Raw genomic sequence first — 24,269 nt, forward strand, 5'->3', positions numbered from 1 at the left:
ATAGATTTAAAGAAATTGGGGGATGAAGGAGTCCTTGGTGTTCTCTGAGCTTGGTGGCTTTCTTGAAGACATTTCATTACCCAGCTAGATAACATCATCAGTGCTGCCTGCCTGAGGATTTCTGGGAGTTGAAGTCCTCAAAGTTTTAAAGTTGCCACGGTTGGGAATTACTGGTTTAATGGGCAGGATCTGGTGGACAATTTCAACTAAATTGTCTAGGGAATTATCTAGGGAATTATCCTGCCCTTTTAAACCAGACCTTGCAGACAGACCTGTCAAAATTCAGTGGATAAATGATTGCACGGGAATATTTTTAATTGAAAGAAAAGTCCCCTTCCAAACACCCCCTAAAATCTAAGTTCCCCCCACTGCAGCTCTACCTTGGCCTTTCGTAACGCCTAGCTATCAAAATGATGAAAAATTGAAAAGGTAAAGAGGGGAACATTTTGATGGACAGATCAAAATATTAGCCAGACCTACAGGGGAACATTTTGGTGTAACTTTCCATTGTCAGTCCTATTTTTTACTTAGGTAGTCCTTGATTTAACAACCACAAACGGAATCAGAACTTCCATCACTAGGTGATGTGATTTTTAAGTGAGTTGCACCCAATTTATTACTCTTTTTTTGCAATGGTCACTACATGAATCACTGTGGTCATTAAGTGAGCCATTTAGTCATTAAAGGAATCTCGCTTTCCCCTTTGACTTTGTTTTTCGGAAAACCCCTGGGAAGGTTGCAATTAAGGAATGCAGTAACTACCATGAATGCCAGTTTATCATACGATCCTACGATCACTGGGTGACTGCAAGGGGTTGTAAATTCTAGGACCTGTTGTAAATTGCTTTTTTCAGGTCCGTCATAACTTTGAAAGGCCAGTTAAGTGAATGGCTGTAAATTGAGGACTCTCTCTCCTTATTATCTGGGTCAACTACAAAGATATTCCTTTGGTCTTTTTAGCTGCCAGCAGAAAGGGAGTGGGGAAAGCAGTGCATTCCTTAAATGCCTCAGATAATCATCTTGGCAGCCCAAAGCTGTTGGCACGCAAGATTATTACTGGAGAGCATGATTCTTGGCTATGGATGTGTCCCATTGGAGAATATACATCCAGGGTCAAGGGGGAAATGAATGACGTATTTCAATATCGGCTGCATCCAACTAACGCCAACATGGCCACTTGTAATAAATCATTTTTTTTTTCCGCTGAGAGATGCGGCTAGAGACTTATGATTTGAATGGGGGTGGATTTGTTGGATCCCTGACAATCGGGCTTTGCACAGCACACAGGTAGTCCTCAACCTACGATCACAATTGAGCCCAAAATTTCTGTTGTGAAGCGAGGCATTTGCTAAGGGAGTTTTGCCCCCCCGTACGACCTTTCATGCCAGTCGTTAAGTGAATCACTGCAGTTGATGAGTTAATGTAACCCAGTTGTTAAATGAATCTGGCTTCCCCCTGGGTTGTCAGAAGGTCGCAAAAGGGGATCACGTGACACCGCGACGGTCATAAGTACGAACCAGTCGCCAAGCGTGTGAATTTTGATTGCACGATTGTGACCTACAAAGGCCGTAAACTGTGAACAACGGTCATAAGTCCCTTTTTTCAGTTGCCGTTGTAACTTTGTACGGTCACTGAATGAACTGTTGTAAGTTGAGGACTCCCTGTATTAAAGCTGGATGATCAGTACTTTCTGACTTTATTGATGTATTTGTCCCAAACAAAGAAAACCATAGCATAGCTCCGTGATGTTGAACCTATGGCATGCATGCCGGAAGTGGCGCGCAGAGCCATTTCTGGTGGCACACAAGCCGTCGCCTGGAACAGATCCACTGCACATGCTTGCGCCCCCTGCCAGCCAGCTGATTGTCGGGTATGTGCTGCGCATGCGTGGGGGGGAAGACGTGCGCGCATTGCATTATGGGTGTAGGGACGCATGTAGGGGTGGGATTCAATTTTTTTAACAACTGGTTCTGTGGGCATGGCTTAGGTGGAGGGCATGGCTTGGGGGTCATGTGACTGGGTGGACATGGCTTGCGGGTCATGTGACTGGGTGGGCGTGGCCAACTCAATATCACTCATATCGAGGCACGCATCTCCTCGCCTGGCCTCTCATGACTGAGGGGATGCTGCAACAGTCACAAGTGTGAAAAATGGTCATAAGTCCCTTTTTTCAGTGCCATGGTAACTTTGAATGGTCACTCCACACAAGCAAAGTACCAGCAAAAGAGGGGAAAAAAACTCCAGAGACGTTCCTGAGACAGGAAGTCTAGTCCTGCCAAGAATGTAATAAGGGTTAACGGAGAGGCAGTTTCTATAAGCAACACCAGAATGTTTCCTTCCTGTCTTCCTTACAGGATTAGGCCAGTAAAAATTTCTTCTAACAACCGGTTCTCCAAACTGCTTAGAATGTTAACAACCGGTTCTAGCGAATAGGTGCGAACTGATAGAATCCCACCCCTGGACACATGCGCGTGCACGCGTTCTCAGCACACAGCGACAAAAAAGTTATCCATCACCGGCCTAGCTTATGGAGATAACCTGGTTCCTTCAGCATACTATATCACAATCTAGTCTCCTCCATTTTTACCTTATCCAGATAATCTGGGCTTTAGGTGCTTAGGTTCTGATCCCTGCTTGGCCATTAAGATGAGAAGACGACCACAGATTTGTTCTCCGTCTTTTAGCTCTTTAAAATCGGCTTCAGAGCTCAATCCGGAGCAAAGGATTAGCAAATGTGGAGAAATGTTGCCTAGAAGATCACAGTGGTGGGATTCAAATTTTCTTTACTACTCGTTCGATGGATGTGGCTAGGTGCGGGTGGCTAGGTCGGTGGGGCTAGTCGGGCGTGGCCAGGTGGTCATGTGACTGGGAGGGGGGGTGTAAAAAGTCTTTTTCTCTCTCTTTTTTTCTTTTGCAACACACACACACACACACACATGCCCCGTTTTTGGCCTACGGGGCCTCAGGGAAGCATCCTCGGTGCGGAAAAAAAGCATTTTGAAGCCTTCTGAGATAAGTACAACAGCGAGGGTGGGGAACAACTGTGCCGTGCGATTTCGATGAGCGAGAAAGCAAAAATCCCTGCTTTCTAGCTGATGTAAAACGCAACGGCACAGCTGATCGCCAGAAATACCAGTTTGGATGAACCCGTAGCATTTTTTATTTTTTATTTTAACTACCAGCTTAGGTAAACCGGGGTGAACCGGCAGCATTTCACCTCTGCCCAGATACGTTATTAACAAACGGTTGTAAGTTGAGGGCCACCTGTACAGAATCCCCTCCTCCAATTTCCTTTCCATCACAACAACCCCTTGAGGTAGTTTATGCTAAAGCCCCTGGGACTAGAACCCAGGTCTCTCCCCACTTACTCCATCCCCCGCCCCACCACATCGGATTGGGTCTGAGGGAGAGGGACTGGCCCTAAATGAACCAATGAGTTTCTGAGGCTGAGGAGGGATTAGAACCCAGGTCTTCTCCCTTCTCCGCTCCAGCCCTTCCTTTTACTACACCTGATTGGCTCTTGGGCTGAGAGGGAGGGGCCGGCCTCAAATCAGCCAATGAGATTCTGAGGCTGAGGAAGGGTTAGACCCCCAGATCTCTCCAATCATAATCCAGCTCCTCCCTTACTACACCCAATTGGCTCTTGGGCTGAGAAGGAGGGGCCGGCCCCAAATCAGCCAATGAGTTTCTGAGGCTGAGGAAGGGTTAGACCCCCAGATCTCCCCAATCATAGTCCGGCTCTTCCCTTACTACACCCAATTGGCTCTTGGGCTGAGAGGGAGGGGCCGGCCTCAAATCAGCCAATGAGCTTCTGAGGCTGAGGAAGGGTTAGACCCCCAGATCTCCCCAATCATAGTCCAGCTCCTCCTTACTACACCCGATTGGCTCTTGGGCTGAGAGGAAGGGGCCGGCCCAAGTCAGCCAATGAGCTTCTGAGGCTGAGGAAGGGTTAGACGCCAGATCTCCCCAATCATAGTCCAGCTCCTCCCTTACTACACCCGATTGGCTCTTGGGCTGAGAGGGAGGGGCCGGCCCCAAGTCAGCCAATGAGCTTCTGAGGCTGAGGAAGGGTTAGACCCCCAGATCTCCCCAATCATAGTCCGGCTCTTCCCTTACTACACCCAATTGGCTCTTGGGCTGAGAGGGAGGGGCCGGCCCCAAATCAGCCAATGAGCTTCTGAGGCTGAGGAAGGGTTAGACCCCCAGATCTCCCCAATCATAGTCCAGCTCCTCCCTTACTACACCCGATTGGCTCTTGGGCTGAGAGGGAGGGGCCGGCCCCAAGTCAGCCAATGAGCTTCTGAGGCTGATGAAGGGTTAGACCCCAGATCTCCCCAATCATAGTCCAGCTCCTCCCTTACTACACCCGATTGGCTCTTGGGCTGAGAGGGAGGGGCCGGCCCCAAATCAGCCAATGAGATTCTGAGGCTGATGAAGGGTTAGACCCCAGATCTCCCCAATCATAGTCCAGCTCCTCCCTTACTACACCCGATTGGCTCTTGGGCTGAGAGGGAGGGGCGCCCCAAATCAGCCAATGAGATTCTGAGGCTGAGGAAGGGTTAGACCCCAGATCTCCCCAATCATAGTCCAGCTCCTCCCTTACTACACCCGATTGGCTCTTGGGCTGAGAGGGGAGGGGCCGGCCCCAAATCAGCCAATGAGATTCTGAGGCTGATGAAGGGTTAGACCCCAGATCTCCCCAATCATAGTCCAGCTCCTCCCTTACTACACCCGATTGGCTCTTGGGCTGAGAGGGAGGGGCCGGCCCCAAACCAGCCAATGAGATTCTGAGGCTGAGGAAGGGTCAGACCCCCAGGTCTCCCCAATCATAGTGCAGCTCCTCCCTTACTACACCCGATTGGCTCTTGGGCTGAGAGGGAGGGGCCAGCCCCAAATCAGCCAATGAGCTTCTGAGGCTGAGGAAGGGTTAGACCCCAGATCTCCCCAATCATAGTCCAGCTCCTCCCTTACTACACCCGATTGGCTCTTGGGCTGAGAGGGAGGGGCCGCCCCAAATCAGCCAATGAGATTCTGAGGCTGATGAAGGGTTAGACCCCAGATCTCCCCAATCATAGTCCAGCTCCTCCCTTACTACACCCGATTGGCTCTTGGGCTGAGAGGGAGGGGCCGGCCCCAAACCAGCCAATGAGATTCTGAGGCTGAGGAAGGGTCAGACCCCCAGGTCTCCCCAATCATAGTGCAGCTCCTCCCTTACTACACCCGATTGGCTCTTGGGCTGAGAGGGAGGGGCCAGCCCCAAATCAGCCAATGAGATTCTGAGGCTGAGGAAGGGTTAGACCCCAGATCTCCCCAATCATAGTCCAGCTCCTCCCTTACTACACCCGATTGGCTCTTGGGCTGAGAGGGAGGGGCTGGCCCCAAACCAGCCAATGAGATTCTGAGGCTGAGGAAGGGTCAGACCCCCAGATCTCCCCAATCATAGTCCAGCTCCCTTACTACACCCGATTGGCTCTTGGGCTGAGAGGGAGGGGCCGGCTTCAAATCAGCCAATGAGTTTCTGAGGCTGAGGAAGGGTTAGACCCCAGATCTCTCCAATCATAGTCCAGCTCCTCCCTTACTACACCCGATTGGCTCTTGGGCTGAGAGGGAGGGGCCGGCCCCAAGTCAGCCAATGAGTTTCTACCGGCTTGGAACTGGACCGGATTCTTCTTCCAACATAAGGGACTTTAGCGCAGGATCTTTTGACGGCCCCGGGGTTCTTCACGAGCTCAAAGTTGCAGGCTGCCTGCTCCTCTTTCCCCCACCTCGTCCTTGTAGGAGAAGACCTACCTACCTTCTCGCTGTTGCTGCTGAATTATAGGAAGAGGCTGAGGGATGGCCTGGGCGACTGGGGTGATGGCGGTGGCAGGATAGACAGCTGCAGAGGGGAGAAGGAAGGAGACGGAGGTGAATAAATTACCCACATCAGCTCCATAAATCTCATCAAGGACAGCTGCACAGATCGTCACGGATTTTTTCAAGCGTCTTCATGCGAATCTCCCTTTGAATGGAGAAAAGCTACCTAGATCAGGAGTGTCAAACTCGAAACCTGTCTGTCTGTCTGTCTATCTTATCTATCATCTATTTATCTATCTATCTATTTCTCTATATCTCTATCTCTCTATCAATCTATCATCTATCTATCTATCATTTATCTATCTATCATCTATCTATCATCTATCATCTATTTATCTATCTATTTCTCTATTTCTCTATCTCTCTCAATCTATCATTTATCTTATCTATCTATCATCTATCTATCATCTAATATCTACATCCATCCATCCATCCATCCATCCATCTATCTAAAAATCTATTTTTATATATATACATACATACATACATACACACACACACACACACACACACACACACACATCAGATGGCAAATGAGATTCTGCCGAAACGTTGCTACAACTTTAAAAGCACAACTATAATGATGTGGGAAAATACCCGAACAAAGCTGAATACCATACATGTAAGTACCCGCAAAAACTTAAGAAAACATATATATATATAAAATTATATATTATATAAATTTAAATATTTATTATATAAAATTAAAATATTATATATATATAATGTTAGAATTTTAAAACTATTGACATTCTCTGTGGGGTGTTTTTATTCTTGTTTCAAAGAGGGGTTAGCTCTTTCCTTAAAAATTTCCACCAATTCTGCACATTTCCTCCTCTTGTTTCTTTGCAGCCTATTTTGACTCTTTCCCACCAGACCTAGATCACGTTTTTTAGATTAGTTTTATCCCACCTTTATTATTTTTACAGTATAAATCGCTCAAGGCAGCGAGCATACCTTATACTCCTTCCTCCTCCTATTTTCCCCACAACAACACCCCTTTGAGGTCATCTGAGCTGAGAGATTGGGACCGGTCCAAAGTCACCTAGGAAGCTTGCATACCTAAGGCAGGACTAGAATTCCCAGACACCTGTTAATTGGCTCAAAGACACCAAGCCAGTTTTTTGTGCCTAAGGCAGGATTATAGACTCCTGGTGATTGACCCAAAGTCACCCACTTGGCTTACATGCCTAAGGTAGGACTAGAAGTCACTGTTTCCTGGTGATTGGCCCAGTCACCCAGCTGGCTTTCATGCCTAAGGTGGGACTGGAACTCTTGTCACCTGGTAAATGGCCCAAAGTCACCCAGCCAGTTTTCATGCCTAAGGCAGGACTAGAACTCTTGTCACCTGGTGATTGGCCCAAAGTCACCCAGCCAGTTTTCATGCCTAAGGCAGGACTAGAACTCTTGTCACCTGGTGATTGGCCCAAAGTCACCCAGCCAGTTTTCATGCCTAAGGCAGGACTAGAACTCTTGTCACCTGGTGATTGTCCCAAAGTCACCCAGCCGGCTTACATGCCCTAGAATTCACTGCCTCCTGGTGAGTGACCCAAATCACCGAGCTGGCTTTCATGGCTAAGACAGAACTAGAACTCACCACCTCCTGGTTTCCAGCCTGCTGTCTTCACCAGGAGGTCAAACTGCCTCTCAGCCTCAGGCCCCAAACTGCCTTTTATCCCTCTTCCCCCCAACTGAAAAAAAAAAAAGACCTTACAGACAGAGAAAATCCCCCAAACGAGATGACTTCAGCCAAGTTACCTGCATATTGTTGGACACCTGTGAAAGTCGGATGCAAGGTCTCTGCCACAGATGAGTTTTGGGCTAAAACAAGAGACATTTGGTTTATATTTCCCCCCCCCCGCAAGGATTAGGGAAATGGACAAAAACAGCAGGAAGGAGAAAATGGGGGGGGGGGGGGGAACCCCCAAACCGACAGGTTCGTAATTCCAACGTTTGTTATATTGTGTTATAAAAAGGGTTGGTCAAATGATTGTAGATTAAAAATAATATTAACAAAAACCAAGATGGGAAACAGAAGGCCAGGCCCAGCCCCCACCACCCCATCACCGTGATGTCTGCTGTTGCTCAAGGGCAGCTGCTACAGGCAGTCCTCAAGTTACGTCCACAATTGATTTTCTGTTGTTAAGCGAGACAGTCGCTAAGTGAGTTTTGCCCCATTTAACGGCCTTTCTTACCACCGTTGTTTAAGCCAGTAACATGGTTGTTAAGTGGATCTGGCTTCCTCCATTGACTTGGCTTGTCAGAAGGTCGAAAAAGGGGATCATATGACCCCGGGAGGCTGCGACCATCGTAAGTATGAGTCAGTTGACAAATATCCGAATTTTCATCACGTGACCATGGAGATGCTACAACGGTCGTAAGTGTGAAACATGGTCCTAAGTCACTTTTTTCAGAGCCGTTGTAACTTTGAAATGGTCACTAAAGGAACTGTTGTAAGTTAAGGACCACCTGTACAGAATTCCCTCCTCCAATTTCCTTTCCTTCACAACAACCCTTTGAAGTAGTTTATGCTAAAAATAGGAGTTGTTTCAAAACCCCTGGGAGGGCTGGAGGGGGCACTGGAACCCAGGTCTCTCCCCACTTCTGATTGGGTCTGAGGGAGAGGGACTGGCCCTAAATGAACCAATGAGTTTCTGAGGCTGAGGAGGGATTAGAACCCAGGACTTCTCCCTTCTCCGCTCCAGCCCTTCCTTTTACTACACCCGATTGGCTCTTGGGCTGAGTGGGAGGGGCCGGCCCCAAATCAGCCAACGAGTTTCTGAGGCTGAGGAAGGGTTACACCCCCCCCAGATCTCTCCAATCATAGTCCAGCTCCTCCCTTACTACACCCGATTGGCTCTTGGGCTGAGAGGGAGGGACCGGCCTCAAATCAGCCAATGAGTTTCTGAGGCTGAGGAAGGGTTACACCCCAGATCTCCCCAATCATAGTCCAGCTCCTCCCTTACTACACCCAATTGGTTCTTGGGCTGAGAGGGAGGGACCGGCCTCAAATCAGCCAATGAGTTTCTGAGGCTGAGGAAGGGTTACACCCCCAGATCTCCCCAATCATAGCCCGGAATTCTGGGAGTTGAAGTCCACAAGTCTTAAAGTTGCCAAGGTTGGGACTCTCTGCTCTGCTCCACATGCACCCAGTCTGGGGGTAAAAACTGGCCCGCAGGCTCCGCCTTTTGTCCCTACCTGTGCAGGGGACCAGCCCATTTGCATAAACCGTCTCCAGGGCCGGGTGGCTGCTGGGAATGGCCACCATTCCTGCAAAGCTGTTGCTGATGGGGGTGACCAGTCCTGGGACAGCAGCTGTGCCCAGCAGAGGAGGTGAGTGTAACCCTGCAGGGGGGAGAGAGAGAAAGAAAAGGAGGAGGAAGAGGTGGCTTTCTTTCTTTCTTTCTTTCTTTCTTTCTTTCTTTCTTTCTTTCTTTCTTTCTTTCCTTCTTTCTTGCCTTCCTTCCCTTGTTTCCTTCCTTCCTTTCTTTCCTTCCTTCCTTTCTTTCTTTCCTTCCTTTCTTTCTTGCCTTCCTTCCCTTCTTGCCTTCCTTTCTTTCTTTCCTTCCTTCCCTTCCCCTCTCCTTCCTACCTTACTTAGTTTCTTTCCTTCCTTTGTTCCTTTCCTCTCTCCCTCCAACCTTTCTTTCTCTCCTTTCTTTCTTTCTTTCTTTCTTTCTTTCTTTCTTTCTTTCTTTCTTTCTTTCTTTCTTTTTCTTTCTTTCTTTCCTTCTTCCCTCTTTCCTTCCTTTCTCTTTCTTTCTTTCTTTCCTTCCTTCCCTTCCCCTCTCCTTCCTACCTTACTTTCTTTCTTTCCTTCTTTCCTTCCTTTGTTCCTTTCCTCTCTCCCTCCAACCTTTCTTTCTTTCTTTCTTTCTTTCTTTCTTTCTTTCTTTCTCTCTCTCTTCCTTCCTTCCTTCCTTTTTCTTTCTTTCTTTCTTTCTTTCTTTCCTTCCTTCCTTCCCTTCCCTCTCCTTCCTACCTTACTTTCTTTCTTTCCTTCTTTCCTTCCTTTGTTCCTTTCCTCTCTCCCTCCAACCTTTCTTTCTTTCTTTCTTTCTTTCTTTCTCTCTCTCTCTCTCTCTTCCTTCCTTCCTTCCTTTTTCTTTCTTTCTTTCTTTCTTTCTTTCCTTCCTTCCTTCCCTTCCCCTCTCCTTCCTACCTTACTTTCTTTCTTTCCTTCTTTCCTTCCTTTGTTCCTTTCCTCTCTCCCTCCAACCTTTCTTTCTTTCTTTCTTTCTTTCTTTCTCTCTCTCTTCCTTCCTTCCTTCCTTTCTCTTTCTTTCTTTCTTTCTTTCTTTCTTTCTTTCTTTCTTTCTTTCTTTCTTTCTTTCTTTCCTTCCTTCCTTCCTTCCTTCCTTCCTTCCTTCCTTCCTTCCTTCCTTCCTTTCCCCTCTCCTTCCTACCTTACTGTCTTTCTTTCCTTCCTTAGTTCCTTTCCTCTCTCCCTCCAACCTTTCTTTGTCTCCTTTCTTTCTTTCTTTCTTTCTTTCTTTCTTTCTTTCTTTCTTTCTTTCTTTCTTTCCTTCCTTCCTTTCTTTCTTTCTTTCTTTCTTCCTTCCTTCCTTCCTTCCTTCCTTCCTTTCTTTCTTTCTTTTCTTTCTTCCTTTTTCTTCTCCGACTCTCCTTCCCTTCCTTCATCTTCTCTCCCTCCCTCCTTTTATTCTTCTTTTTCTTTCTCACTGTCCTTTTCATTGCTCTCTCTGGTCTATATTATGCCTTATCGTCTTCTCATCCTTTCCTTTCCTTTCCATCCACCTCCCTCCCTTCTTCTCCCTTCCTTTCCCCTTTAATCATCCTAGTTGCTCTTCTCTGCACTTTTTCCAGAGTTTTGGCATCTTTTTTTTTCTCTCTCTACATTGCGGTGGCCAAAAAAACCCGAATGCAAGATTCCAAGCGTGGCCTTTACACCTTGCAAACCAGTCCGGTTCTTCTCAAGAGTCGGACGGTCGTATCGAATGAAATGACGTGAAACGTAACCGGCAGCCTGGTTCCCTCAGACTGGCGCGCAGCATTTCAGGGGGGGGCCCCACTGCCACCCCACCCGCTTCCCGGTTCAACAACTCCGCAGCCGCCTACCTGAGGTTGGTGTGATTGGAGCGGCGGGCAGGCCGTTCAAGCTGACGGTGCCAATCTGCTGGATGTGGCATGGCGAGAAAGTGAGGCTGGGGCTGAGAAAGTTACCCTGGGAAGCCGACAGGACCGTCTGCTGCTGCATCAGCTGCCACAGAGAAGGGGGGAAAAATAATAATAAGTCGCCTATAAGCTTGTGAGGTAGATTTCCAGGGGCTGGTTTTGGCCAACGAGGAAGAGGGAGCGTTCCGAAATACATATAAATAATTTTCACGGAATTAGGTTGTGCAATGAAAAGAACTCTTTTTTTTATTTTGTTTTGGAAAAAATTGAATAAAACTTGTTAAAAAAAAAAAAGAAATACATATAAATAATTTTCACGGAATTAGGTTGTACATTGAAAAGAACTCTTTTTTTTATTTTGTTTTGGAAAAAATTGAATAAAACTTGTTAAAAAAAAAGAAAGAAATACATATAAATAATTTTCACGGAATTAGGTTGTACACTGAAAAGAACTCTTTTTTTATTTTGTTTTGGAAAAAATTGAATAAAACTTGTTAAAAAAGAAAGAAAGAAATACATATAAATAATTTTCACGGAATTAGGTTGTACATTGAAAAGAACTCTTTTTTTTATTTTGTTTTGGAAAAAATTGAATAAAACTAAAAAAACAAGAAAGAAATACATATAAATAATTTAAAAAAAATACTTTTGCAAAGAAGGTATTGCAGAACTCAACGTAATTCAGGCAGTCCTTGGCTTATGACCACAGTGGAGCTCAAAAATTCCTGTTGCTAAGCAAGATGGTTGTGAAGTGAATTTCGCCCGCCTTTTATGACCTTTCTTGCCTCCTCGGTTGTTAAGGTTTATTTCACAGGATCCAATCCGCAGTGGGATCCCACTACCAGTTGGGTGGATCCGGAGCATGCGTGCGCCTAACGTGCACGCCAGGGGTGGGCTGCAAAAAGTTTGACCACCAGTTTGGTGGGCGTGGCTTGGTGGGTTGGTGCGTCAGCACGTGCGCACGCAATTTGCGCGCGCACCTGCGCCAAACATGCATTTGGCGCAGGCACAGAGGCATTCCAACTCACCTCCTGCAAGCCTGCACGATCCCGGTCGCTTCAGCAGCCCACGTTTCCCAGTTCCGATGGGAAGAAAACCGGCTCGCGTCCCACTGATACTCACCGCCTGAGCGTAGGCGCTGTACGGGCTGAAGGGCAAGGCGGCGAAGGACGGGGTGAGGATGCCAAGCTGCCCCACCATCTGCTGCACCCGTCGCAGCGTCCGCTCCTTGTCTGTGTCCGCGAACTTCACCACGAGGCTGGAAGAAGCACCCTGCTAGACAAAAGGGCAAACTTGGGGTGGGAAAAGAGTGGACAAACTGGGGCGATAGTGGTTTAAGAAGAGGTCGGACGACCGTTTTATCTAGAATGGTAGAGGGTCTTCTTTCTGAGCAGCGGGCTGGACTAGATGACCTCCGAGGCCCCTCCCAACTCTGTGATTCTGTTATTTCCCTGGAGTGGTAGTGTGGCTTCTGCTTAAGCAGGGGGGTGGACTAGATGACCTCCGAGGTCCCTTCCAACTCTGTGATTCTGTCATTTCCCTGGAGTGGTAGTGTGGCTTCTGCTTAAGCAGGGGGTTGGACTAGATGACCTCCGAGGCCCCTTCCAACTCTGTGATTCTAGGGGCCGTTCAGCTGCTCAGTTGTACAGCACAGAAACCAAACAGGTTTACGACTGCGACAAGAGCCCGAATTTCCCTCGTTAAGTGAGTCACACCCACTTTTGCGAACCTTTTGGCCACCGTTGTTAAGTGAATCACTGCAGCTGTTAAGCGAGCATGTTTGTTCGGTGCATCTGGCTTCCCCATTGACTTCGCTCGTCCGAAGGCAGGGGATCCCATGACCCTGGGACATTGCAACCATCCTAAGTTCAAGTCAGTTGCCAATCTTCTAAGTGTCGACCCTGTGACTGTGGGGATTCTGCAACGGTCATACAGACGAATCCTAGCAATAGCACTTCACAGTGCTTTCCAGCCCTCTCTAAGCAGTTTACAGAGTCAGCCTGGTGCCTCCAACAATCTGGGTCCTTATTTTACCATCCTCAGAAGGACAGAAGGCTGAGTCAACCTTGAGCCTGGTGGGATTTGAACTCTCAAATTGCAATCAGCCGGCAGTCAGCAGAAGGAGCCCTGCAGCACTCTAACCACTGCACCGCTGTGGCTCGTGGTCTAGAATGGTCACAGGTCACTTTTTGGTGCAGTTGTAAATTTAAACGGCCACTAAGCGAACTGTCATAAGTCGAGGACTACCTGTGCTCGCAAACTGGGCTTCAGCCCAACCCATCTTGGGTGCCCCTTTCAAATTTCCCCTGCATTTTGAAACCTAGAACAAGCCTGATTCCTACGCTGCAATTCCCATTGCATTCAATTTCTTAGTAGGATGTCCCAAAGTGCTTTTTTTTTCAAGAGGCAACTGAACTTTTCTTGGTTTTTTTGTTAGGAATATAAGTCACCTAACAAGTATTTGGGTTAGAAATATATAAACCAGGATAGACATTTTAAAACTGTATCTTTAAGAAAATGCAAAACTAGTAATTAGGCGTGGTTTCTCAAACGGCCATAAGAGGGAGCCAGAAACCTGGGTTGTTTTAGTCTTAGTCTGAGTCTCAGAAAGAGAGTGTGAGTGCATCTCTGTTTCCTTCTGTTGGAAAGTATTGCCGTTCCTCCATTTTTCCTAATTGACTGCTATTTCTGGATTTGATGTAAGTTTGTTACTGAACTGTTTTTGACACTGGAATTTGTTATTGGATTATCCCTGGATTGAAAAACTGACTGATTTACCTGTGAATGTCTTTGGACTTGCTTGTTTTGGACTTTGCTTAACGTTTCTGGAAGTAAAAAACCTACATTTACTGTACAGTGTATCTGTGTTCTGTGTGTGTATTATTCAAACGCTTCTCTCAAATACGTCTCCCTGTATGCGCTCATTCTCCTAATGGGGAATTACCTCAACATTTTTTCTTGAAGACATTTTGCTTCCCTACCCAAGAAGCTTCTTCAGCTCTGACTGAATGGTAGGGAACAGGGGGATTTATACTCCTTGCAGACAGCTGGTCATTTGCATTCTTTGAGAGAGTCCCTGAGGCTACTTGTAGGTTTATCTAAAATTTGTGCCTGAAGTTTGAGATGCAGCCAACATAGACTTATCCCCAGCAGCCTGCGGCAGGGAAGGGACCCAGGCCAGAAAACATCCTGCAGCCAAGAAAGCTCCACACCCGTTTGCATTACTCAGGTGACCCTGAGGACACAGATAAACCTCCAAGTGGCCTCAACGACCCTCTAAAAGGATGCAAATGACCAGCTGTGTCTGCAAGGAGTATAAATCCTTCCGTTCCCCACAAAGTCAGAGCTGAAGAAGCTTCTTGGGTGAGAAGCGAAATGTCTTCAAAGAGGAAAACAAGAAAAACACCTTTGACCTGGATAACAGAGCATCTCTACTGTCTTCCTAGCAGGAAGTTTGCCCCTACTCAATTTCCATTGACCCCAGATGGACACGGTGCTAAATTATATCCATCTGGGTCTTCTTCTAACCTGTGACAAGATTTGGGTGTTTACTTACGGGCATGGTTTGGCTGCCGTGGAGAGCGTGGATGGCTGCTTGGGCTTCGTTGTGCGAGGAAAACTTAACAAAGGCACAACCTGGAAAGGGACAGGATTAAACCAGGGTTAAGGTAGAGAAGAAGCCTAGAATTAAAGAGAAAATTTCCTGACAGTGAGGACAATTAACCAGTGGAACTACTTGACTCCAGAAGTTGTGATTGCTCCAACACTGGAAGTTTTTTAAGAAGAGATTGGGTAACCATTTTGTCTGAAATGGTACTATAGGGTTTCCTGCCAAAGCAGGGGGTTGGACTAGAAGACCTCCAAGGTCCCTTCCAACTCTTGTTATTCTGTTACATGCAAAGGAAGAAGAGAATCGCACAACTTCTGTGTAGGCTTTGACTGGGCAAGAATGGTTCCCTGGGCACTTTAGTACACTGTTGGAGCAGAGAGAGGCCATGATGGGCAGGCTTGGGCTTCAAAAATATTTAGCCACCGGTTCTCTGGCCTGGGAGCGAAAATGGGCCACGGGGAGGCTGTTTTTGCCCTCCCTAGGATCTGGAGGCTTTCCTCGAGACTCCGGGAATGTGGGAGAAGCCTCCCTGGGCTCCAGAGCCTCTTTCGAGGCCGGAAACGGACTTCCACACTTACCTGTGATCCAAAACGGGCTGTGTGGGGGACACCTGGAAGAGGTGGGCCAGCCAGGGTTGGGAATTTGTCGGTTCACCAAACCGGCCCTAAAATTAGCTACCGGTTTGCCCGGAACTGTGCGAACCGATAGCAGCCGATCCCTGTTGATGGGCCATGGGACGGAATAGGGGTCTAAAAAAAGTCAAACTGGAAGTGGGAATGAGGCACTCAAAGCCGCATCTCTTTTCTGCAGGGTTCAGGCACACATGGGTTTTATTTATTTTATTTAATCACACTGTGATGGCTCCCATGAATTAAATCTTTTCTCCTCTGTGACAAAGCACCCTCTTTATATGCCTAGGTGTTTGCACCGTCCACACAGCCATGAAGCAATAGGCGGCACCCTTGAGGGCTTCCGGTAAAGACCAAAGAAAAGAGGAGATTTTTTTTAAAAAAAACAAAAAACATTTGTGTTGTTTGGAATCATAATAAAACGTGCAGAAAATAAAAGGAGATGATAAAAATAGGAGTATAAATACAACGATAAAATGAAATAAATAAAATAAAATATAAAATAATAAAAGGTTTATTTTTATATCACCCAAAGAACCACCCTTGGACTGAGTAGCAATAAGCAATAGAATTTAGAGGGGTCCTTGTTGCTCTCTGAGCTTACTAGATTACTTGCAGGTGTTTCATTATCCTAACTAGGTAACATCATCAGTGCTGGAAGGGGGTGAGATTTGTGAGGAGGAGAGTAAAGAGGAGGAGGACGAGGAGGACGAGGAGGAAAGACTGTGGGGTGCTTGTTACTCTCTGAGCTTGCTAGTTTTCTTGCAGACATTTCATTGTCCTAACTAGGTAACATCATCAGGGCTACTCCTGCAAGGAAACAAAGCAGTTCAGAGAACATCCAGGATCCTTCATTTCAGCCCGAAGCTACAAATATTCTCCTTTATTGATAGAATTTAGAGTTATTTAATGCCCTCTAACGCTTTACAGTAACTGAACAGTTTATAATGTAAGAAGGATTTGCCTATTGCCGCCAACCATCTGGGTCCTTGACTGACCTTTGCTGTTTCCGTCTGGACCTCTGAGCACTGTGCATTCGTCGATGACCCCGAAAGGTTCGAAGAGGCAGAGAATGTCTTCTTCTGACTGCTGTTTATTCAACATGCCCACGAAGAGCTTCCGGTCTCCTAAAAGGAAAGAAAAACACAGAACCATCAACTTTCGGTAGGTCCCTGGAGACTGAGAAAGGCACAAAGGGGAAAAATCCAATCCCTTTGATTAGTTCAAGAGAGTCCGGTTGGTGTAACGGTGAAGGGAGCAGGCTAGAAACCAGGAGACGGTGAGTTCTAGTCCCGCCTAAGCCATGAAAGCTCATTTAGTGACTTTGGGCCAATCACCAGGAGACGGAGAGCTCTAAACCTGTCTTAGCCATGAAACCCGGCTAGATGACTTTGGGCCAATCACCAGGTGGCAGTGAGTTCTAGTACTGCCTAGACATGAAAGCCGTCTGGGTGACCTTGGGCCAATCACCAGGAGACAGTGAGTTCTAGTCCCGCCTTAAGCATGAAAGCCAGCTAGGGAATTATGGGAGTTGAAGTCCTCCAAGCTTAAAGTTGCTAAGGTTGGAGACCCCTGATTTAAGGTTCAATGTAGAGAAAAGTAAAGTCCTACACTTAGGCAAGAAAAACCAAAAGTATACATATAGACTGGGGGAAACCAGGCTCAATAGCAGGAACTGTGACAGGGGATCTTGGAGTCTTTGTCGACAACTAGCTAAATAGGAGCCAGTCGTGTGCAGCAGCTGCCAAAAAAGCCAATGCAATCCTAAATTGCATTAACAGAGGGATACAATCAAGATCAAGGGAGGGACTAATACCACTCTATAAAGCCTTAGTAAGACCACACCTAGAGTCCTGCATCCAGTTTTGCTCACCACACTATAAAAAGATATTGAGACTCTAGAAAGAGTGCAGAGAAGAGCAACCAGGATGATGAGGGGACTGGAGACTAAGGCATATGAAGAACGGTTACAGGAACTGGGCCTGGCTAGTCTAGGGAAGAGAAGGATCAGGGGAGACAGGAGAGCAGTCTTCCAATAGTTCAGCGGCTGCCACAGAGAGGAGGAAGGGATCAAGCTATTCTCCAAGGCACCCGAAGGCCAGACAAGGAATAATGAACGGAAACTGATCAAGGAGAGATTTAACCTGGAAATAAGGAGAAACTTTCTGACAGTGAGAACAATCAACCCATGGAACAGAAGTTGCCCTCGGAAGTTGTGGGAGCTTCATCACTTGAGACTTACAAGAAGAGATTGGACTCCCATCTGTCAGAATTGGTATAGGGCCTCCTGCTTGGGCAGGGGGTTGGACTAGATGACCTACAAGGTCCCTTCCAACTTTGATTATCTGTTATCTGTTAAGGGACACGTTTTTCCCTGTGATGATTAACTACTTAAGGCTTTGTAAAAGCCGAGTCTCCAATCAAACTACAGCCACCTGCTAAATCTTCTTGCTGCGTTGTATTAATAAAGTGACTTTTGTTTTTCCAACCCCTTTGGATTTCTGCTTTTGGCTTTTCTAAGAAGGAGCTCGGAACGAGACTCGCGGCAAGATTGAAGCCAATTGTTCAATGCACGTGACCACTCACGAGGGAAGTCGAGCTTTTTGCAAACCGAGGGGTCACCCGGAACGCAGAAGGATTAAGTGTAAAAATGTCACATAGCCCAAAAGGGAGATCTCGGAGGGCCCTGGATGGTGAGGCCTGCCAAGATTGTGCAAATCCATTCACAGCCTCTGAATGGCTTCATGAGAAGCCTCCTTATTGTAAACGACAGGATCAGAAGGATTTGCTCAAAAGGGAGAGTAATGCAACCTGACAAGGCTCAGAAGCCATTTATGGAGAGTGTTGGAGAATACAATTGTCTGAAAATACTTTCTCGGGGAAGAAGATTACAAATGGAAAGACCAAAAAAAGGAAAGAGGAAGAAAAAAGAAGGAAGGAAGGAGGATAGAGGAGGAAGGAAGTAGAAGGAAGGAAGGAAAGAGAAAGGAGGAAGGAAGGAAGGAAGGAAGGAAGGAAGGAAGGAAGGAAGGAAGGAAGGAAAGAGAGAGGGAGGAAGGAAGGTTGAAGGAAGGAGGGAAGGAAGAAGAAAGTAGAAGGAAGAAAAGGACAAAGGAGGAAGAAAGGAAGGAGGAAGAAACGAGGGACATAGAAAGAAGAAAAGGAAGGAAGTAGAAGGAAGAAAAGAAGGAAGGAGGGAGGGAGGGAGGGAGGAAGGAAGGAAAGAAGGAACTAGCCAGTCATCCCCAAATTTTATCCTCCCAGAAAACCATCTGTGTAATTTACAAAAATAATAATAGCCTCCTGTGACTCAACAGGACTGATTCACACACAAAGATGCATGAGATACTTGGTAGGATTTAATATGCTGACTTTCCTAATAAAGTGCTCGTGCTAGTGGCACTGATGATGTTACCTAGTTTGGCCAGTGAAACCTCTGCAAGGAAACCAGCAAGCGCAGAGAGCAGCACCAAGGACCCTTCACTGACTTTCCCGTTTGAGGTTTTAGATGGTATCCCTCTGTTAAATACAACAAAGATCCGGCTTGTAGGATTCTCCAGCCTGAATTTCATGTGGAGCTGTCCATGGTGCTAAGTTGGACCTCTCCATTTCTTCCCCAACCTCAATATCCTTCTCCTCCTCTTCCTCTTTCTCCTCCTCCTCCTCTTCCAACTTTGATCTTCTTATTTATCAATCAGGTTTGATAAATAGCTAGGAACTACAGGTAGTCCTCGGCTTACAACAGCTCATTTAGCGACCGTTCAAAGTTACAACGGCTCTGGGAAAAACGGCTCTTCTTTTTCCACGCATCCCTACGGTCTCGCGATTGAAATGCGGACGCTTGGCAAACCGATTCACAGTTACGATGGTCGCAGTGTTCCCGGGGTCGTGGGGTTCCCCTTTTGCAGTGAAGCAAGCCAGATTCATTTAACAGCCATACTCCTAATTTAAGAACTACAGTGATTCGCTTGACAACGGTGGCAAGACAGGTTGTAACATGGGACGTGAGGCCTCAGCTCCACCCTGACCTCCTCGATCCAGAAGGCCCAAAAATGGGGGGGCGGGGTGCTTCAAAAAAAGCCATGCCCACCTAGCCACGCCCACCTAGCTACGCCTTACAGAACCGGTAGTAAAAAAAATTTGAATTCCACCATTGTTGGGGACCCCTGCCCTAAGCAAATCGTCAGGCTGCAAAAACTGAGAAAGTCACATCGCGTTTCTTCTAAACGTTTTCTTTCTCAGTAAACGGAAATCTTTCGCAGCTGGGGCAAACTGCTTCCACCGTTAAATCTATACAGCGAGTCCTCGACTTACAACTTGTCGTGCTTAGGGACTTGTCGAAAGTGATGACAGACCTCCCCCAATGCTACAGGTAGTCCTCGCCATTTGTTTAGTGACCGTTCAAAGTTGCAACGGCGCTGGAAAAAAAAAAGGACTCGACTGTCTTTCCCACTTAATGGCTGTTGCAGCGTTCCCCGTGATCAGGTGAGCAAAGTTCATACTTATGACGGTTGCGGTGTCCCCTTTGGCGACCTTCTGACAAGCCAAGTCAATGGGGAAGCCAGATTCACTTAACAACCACGTGACTAACTTAACAACTGAAGTGGCTCACTTAACAACCGTGGTAAGAAATGTCATAAAGTGGGGAAAAAACTCATTTAACAACTACTTGGCAACAGAAATTTGTCACGTCAAAGACTACCTGTATTTAATGACCATATCAGGGAACAAAGGGATGAGGTTGTTAAGAACGGCAACCACATAGTCGCTTTTGTTAACAACTGTCCTGACTTGTGACCGTAACGGGCAGGTTCCATTGCAGTGGTGAGCTGAAGACTACCTGGGAACTGTTAGAGAGGAGCTATCTACACCCTCTTTCTCCCACACAAACTATCTAAACTTCACTCTCTTGTGCTCCTTTGGAATGGAGTCTCTCCCTTCTGGGGAATCCAGACCGCATTCCACTACACAAATGGGATGTACGTCTAAATACATCGGGCCTTTCCCCATCGGCAGAGTAATTAACCCAGTGACGGTGCAGTTAAAATGTCAGGACTGTCCTCCTGCTACTTGCCAGCCATACTTTGCCAAATGGCAGTATGTCAAAACAATGGCGTGAGGGAACTGCCGGAAATAAAGGGGAGGTTTGGATGAGGGGAATTGAAATTACTTTTTGAACATCCCGTGAGAGCCTCTGGCCATTCCAGCATCGTGGAACGGGATGTGAGACCATTCATCCCACCAAGCCAGGGATTGTTACCAAAACAATTGGTCTGAATGTAATTGGGCCCTTTAAGATAACCAAGGGAAAGGCAGGGAGAAGGGAAAAGTTAACCAGATGATTTGGGCGCGAAACTTCAGATCCGGCTTTGCTACTCTGCTTTGGGCGCAAAACTTCTGATCTGGCTTTGCTTCTCTGCTTTGGGCGCAAAACTTCAGATCTGGTTTTGCAACCCTGTAACCGCTTGGCTTTAGTAAAGTGTACTTTCCTTAACAATGGATTCAAGAGTCTTTCTTTTCTAACTCACCAGGTTGGGACAGCTGACAGGCCGGCCACACCCTCTTTTGGCAGCCATTTTGTGGGTGCATCCGCAGCGCAGAATTTCAAAATTCCCCAAATATCCCATCTCAAGGACTTCTGATCCACCTCTCCCAGTAACATTTGAGCCTTCAATATTCTGAAGGGAATTGTCACTATTTCTATTTTGTGTGTTTTAGGTTGGATTGCAGGTCAGGTGAGCTAAATAGAACAGGGTGAGCCGTGCGTGGCCAACAGCAAGTTAAGGCGGCCAGGAACGGGAAACCCAAAAGGAACAAGAAAAATGTGTATCTAAGCTTCAGAAAAGACGGTTATATTTGAACATGAGGATGTTGTCGGTATGCCAGGGACAGGCAAGGCAGATCTGATGGAGGGGAGTGGGAGGCAGGCAGGCAAAGGAGGAAGGAAGGAAGGAAGTATACAATCTGGATCCTTCTTGGCAACGTTGGGATAGGGTTGAAGTACCCAGAGGATTTTAAATCACAAACTGGCATTTTTTTTCTTTGAAAAGCTCCTGGGACAATGTCCAGCTGGAATATTTATTTATTTGTTTGTATCCGCCTTTGTTATTTTTACAAAATAACTAAAGGCAGCAAACATATCCTCCTATTTCCCCACAACAACAACCCTGTGAGGTGGGTTGGGCTGAGAAAGAGAGACTGGCCCAATGTCTCCCAGCTGGCTTTCATGCCTAAAACGGGATGAGGGGCTCGCCTTCGCACAGCCTGCCAAATCAAATTTTAACCAAGGTTTATGGAATAAATCACCTTTGGTGGCTTCGAACGAACCAGATTCATTACAAAACTTGGTTTAAACACCAGAAGACCTGGGTTTATAAAATACCCTTTGGGACAAATATGCATCCAATTTTTAAAAAAAATTAATGTAATTTAATTATTTTATCTTACCTTATTTTATTATTTTATCTTATCTTGTAGGACAGTGGTGGCTAACCTTTTTGGGCTCCTGGGCCAAAAATTGTGTGCGTGCTTGCGCTTGGGTGCTCACGTGCTCGCGTGCCAGCACCCACAAGGCAATGCACCTCCCACCCATGCGACCTGCGCATTTTCGGCCTCCCAGAGGCTTGAGGAAAGCCTCGGAAGCCTCTGCAGCCCAAAAAAGAGGCCCGTTTCATCACTTCCTGTATAGGAAGTGACAAAATGGGCCTATTTTTTGGGCTGCAGAGGCTTTCCTCAAGCCTCTGGGAGGCCGAAAAATCAGCTGTGAGGTGCACGCATGCGCAGTGAGGTAAGTTTGCCTGCGGCTCGCATGCCGGCACAAATGGCTCTGCGTCCCACCTGTGTTATGCATGCCATAGGTTCACCATCACGGTAATAGGAAGTCCTCGACTTAATAGTGATTCAGTGACCCGTTCAAAGTTACGCCACTGGAAAAAAAGGGACGTATGACCATTTCTCACACTTATGACCACTGCAGCATCCCCATGGTCGTATGATCAAAATTCAGATGTTTGGCAAACCGGCTCATATTTATGACCGTTGTGGTGTCCTGGGGGTCACATGATCCCCTTTTGTGGCCTCCTGACCAGCAAATTCATAGGAAAGTCAGATTCACTTAACAACCTTGTTACTAACTTAACAACTGTGATGATTCGCTTAACAATTGTGGCAAGAACGGTCATAAAATGGGGCAAAACTCACTTAACAACTGTCTCGCTTAGCAATGGAAATTTTGGGCTTAATTGTGGCCATAACTCGAGGACAACTTGAATTTCATTTTATTTATTTACATGTTGCCCATCTCCCTGTCGAGCAATTTTGACTCAGCCTGAGACGTCACTCTTTCTCTCGGCCCTTCCCGTCAATGGCTAAATTTCCATTCGAATCTGTTCAGATCTAAATCTACCCATTTCCTTTCATTTCTATCTCGATCCGACCCAAATTTCTTTCACTTTATATTACACTAGCTGATAACCCGGTGTTGCCCGGGTATTTATTTATCTTAATCCTATATTAGACAGGAAAAGCCCTGATTTCAGCAACCTGGAACAAACATAATTTGTAATGTTGGATTTTCCCCCCCTTAGCAGAGAGTGCCCCCTTGTGGAGTACTGTGAAACCGTTACCATGGCAACTCCACAGCACTGTGCAGTAGAAGCCATTTTATGGCAGTACAGTAGAAGCCATTTGAAGGCACAATAGGCTGTATCTTGAACACACACCCTGAAGGATGTTAGGAGTGTCTTACCCCCCTCAGTATTTGTTTTCAGAAAATAAGTAATCTGTGTACCAAGTTTGGTTGAAATTGCTCGAGACGTTCCAGAGCTATGCTGGAAATATACATAGATTTCAGTCTCCTGCATGGCACAGTAGGTGCCCGAACTTTGCAAATCAGAGTTTAGGAGACCTGACAGAAGTAGTTTCCTCACCCACCCCCAACAGGCTGATCCAACAAAAAATAAGGCGAGATGACAACTACCTCCACGGCTCTCGCTGTCAGCAGGTTTCACCTGGATCGGCCGGGCCATCTGCAGAGAAATGGCAAAGGTTAGATGTCGCAGTGCTACAGAAAGGCTAAGCAAGCGATTTTGTATTTTATTTTTGGGGTAATTTGTGAGAAGGATAGCAGGAGCAATGGGGGCCCGAAATAAAACACTACGGGTCAGAATTTCCAGAATACTTCCAGGCTTCTACTGCCCCGTTGCAGGATACTCCGTTCCACACCTCCGCGGCTGCCACAAAGAAGAGGGGGGGGGGCAGCGTGCGGGGGTGTGTGTGTCAACCTATTCTGCAGAAGCACCTGAAAGCAGAACGTGACGCAACGGAGGGAAACCCGTCAAGGAGAAATCCGACCTAGAAATAAGGAGACATTTTTTTAAAAATAATAGAATAATATTCGCAGGTTTCGATTTCGACAGCGGTTTGCTCTCTGAGGTAAATTAAGCGAAAAACTCTTTAGCTAAGGTATAAAGATTAGGGCAAGACATTTTCTATCAAAGTCCTGCTTTTGGTTACATAGCCTGGTAGCAAAACTTTTGGGAACGAAATGGCAAGCTCGGGAAAGCAAACCGTTGCCAAAAAATAAGGAGAAATTTCCTGACCGTGAGAAAAACTTGCCTCTGGAAGTTGTGAATGCTCCAACACTGGAAGTTTTTAAGAAGATCCTGGGTAACCATCTGTGTGAAATGGGAAGGTGTCTCCTACCTGAGCAGGGGGTTGGACTAGAAGACCTCCAAGGTCCCTTCCAGCTCCGTTATTCTGTTCCTTGTTTATTTGGTTGATCTCGCACAGTACATATATATCCATTACAGCCACAGACATTAAAATCCTGGCACCCAAATTAAGCCGCCACATGCAATTGAACTCTACGCTGAGAAAGCTGAGTTTTGCGTGCTGGTCTAGGAATATAGCAAGGAGGAATTTGATTTGATTTGAATGGCATTTAGCATTTCCTAAGCAAACTCGTATTTTTGCAATAGCCATAAGATGTTATGCGTTCACAATTCCTTCCAGGAATTCACGGGAAACCACTAGATAAT

General features: G+C 46.6%; 1 protein-coding gene across 1 annotated transcript in view; it reads right to left on the reverse strand.

Annotated features, from left to right (window-relative positions):
• CELF5 (CUGBP Elav-like family member 5) overlaps window positions 1-24,269 on the reverse strand; it is a 77,440-nt gene that overhangs the window by 4,764 nt on the left and 48,407 nt on the right. The window contains exons 3-10 of the mRNA XM_087922667.1: window positions 23,210-23,258; window positions 16,230-16,358; window positions 14,549-14,628; window positions 12,115-12,264; window positions 10,936-11,077; window positions 9,055-9,201; window positions 7,615-7,677; window positions 5,795-5,878 (exon numbers count right to left, since the gene is read on the reverse strand). Coding sequence (XP_087778793.1) covers window positions 5,795-5,878; window positions 7,615-7,677; window positions 9,055-9,201; window positions 10,936-11,077; window positions 12,115-12,264; window positions 14,549-14,628; window positions 16,230-16,358; window positions 23,210-23,258 — 844 coding nt within the window. The remainder of the gene's footprint in view (window positions 1-5,794; window positions 5,879-7,614; window positions 7,678-9,054; window positions 9,202-10,935; window positions 11,078-12,114; window positions 12,265-14,548; window positions 14,629-16,229; window positions 16,359-23,209; window positions 23,259-24,269) is intronic.

Source organism: Pseudonaja textilis, chromosome 1 (assembly GCF_049901715.1).
Source record: "Pseudonaja textilis isolate UNSWEBS1 chromosome 1, rPseTex1.2, whole genome shotgun sequence".
NCBI classification, from domain to species: Eukaryota; Metazoa; Chordata; class Lepidosauria; order Squamata; family Elapidae; genus Pseudonaja; species Pseudonaja textilis.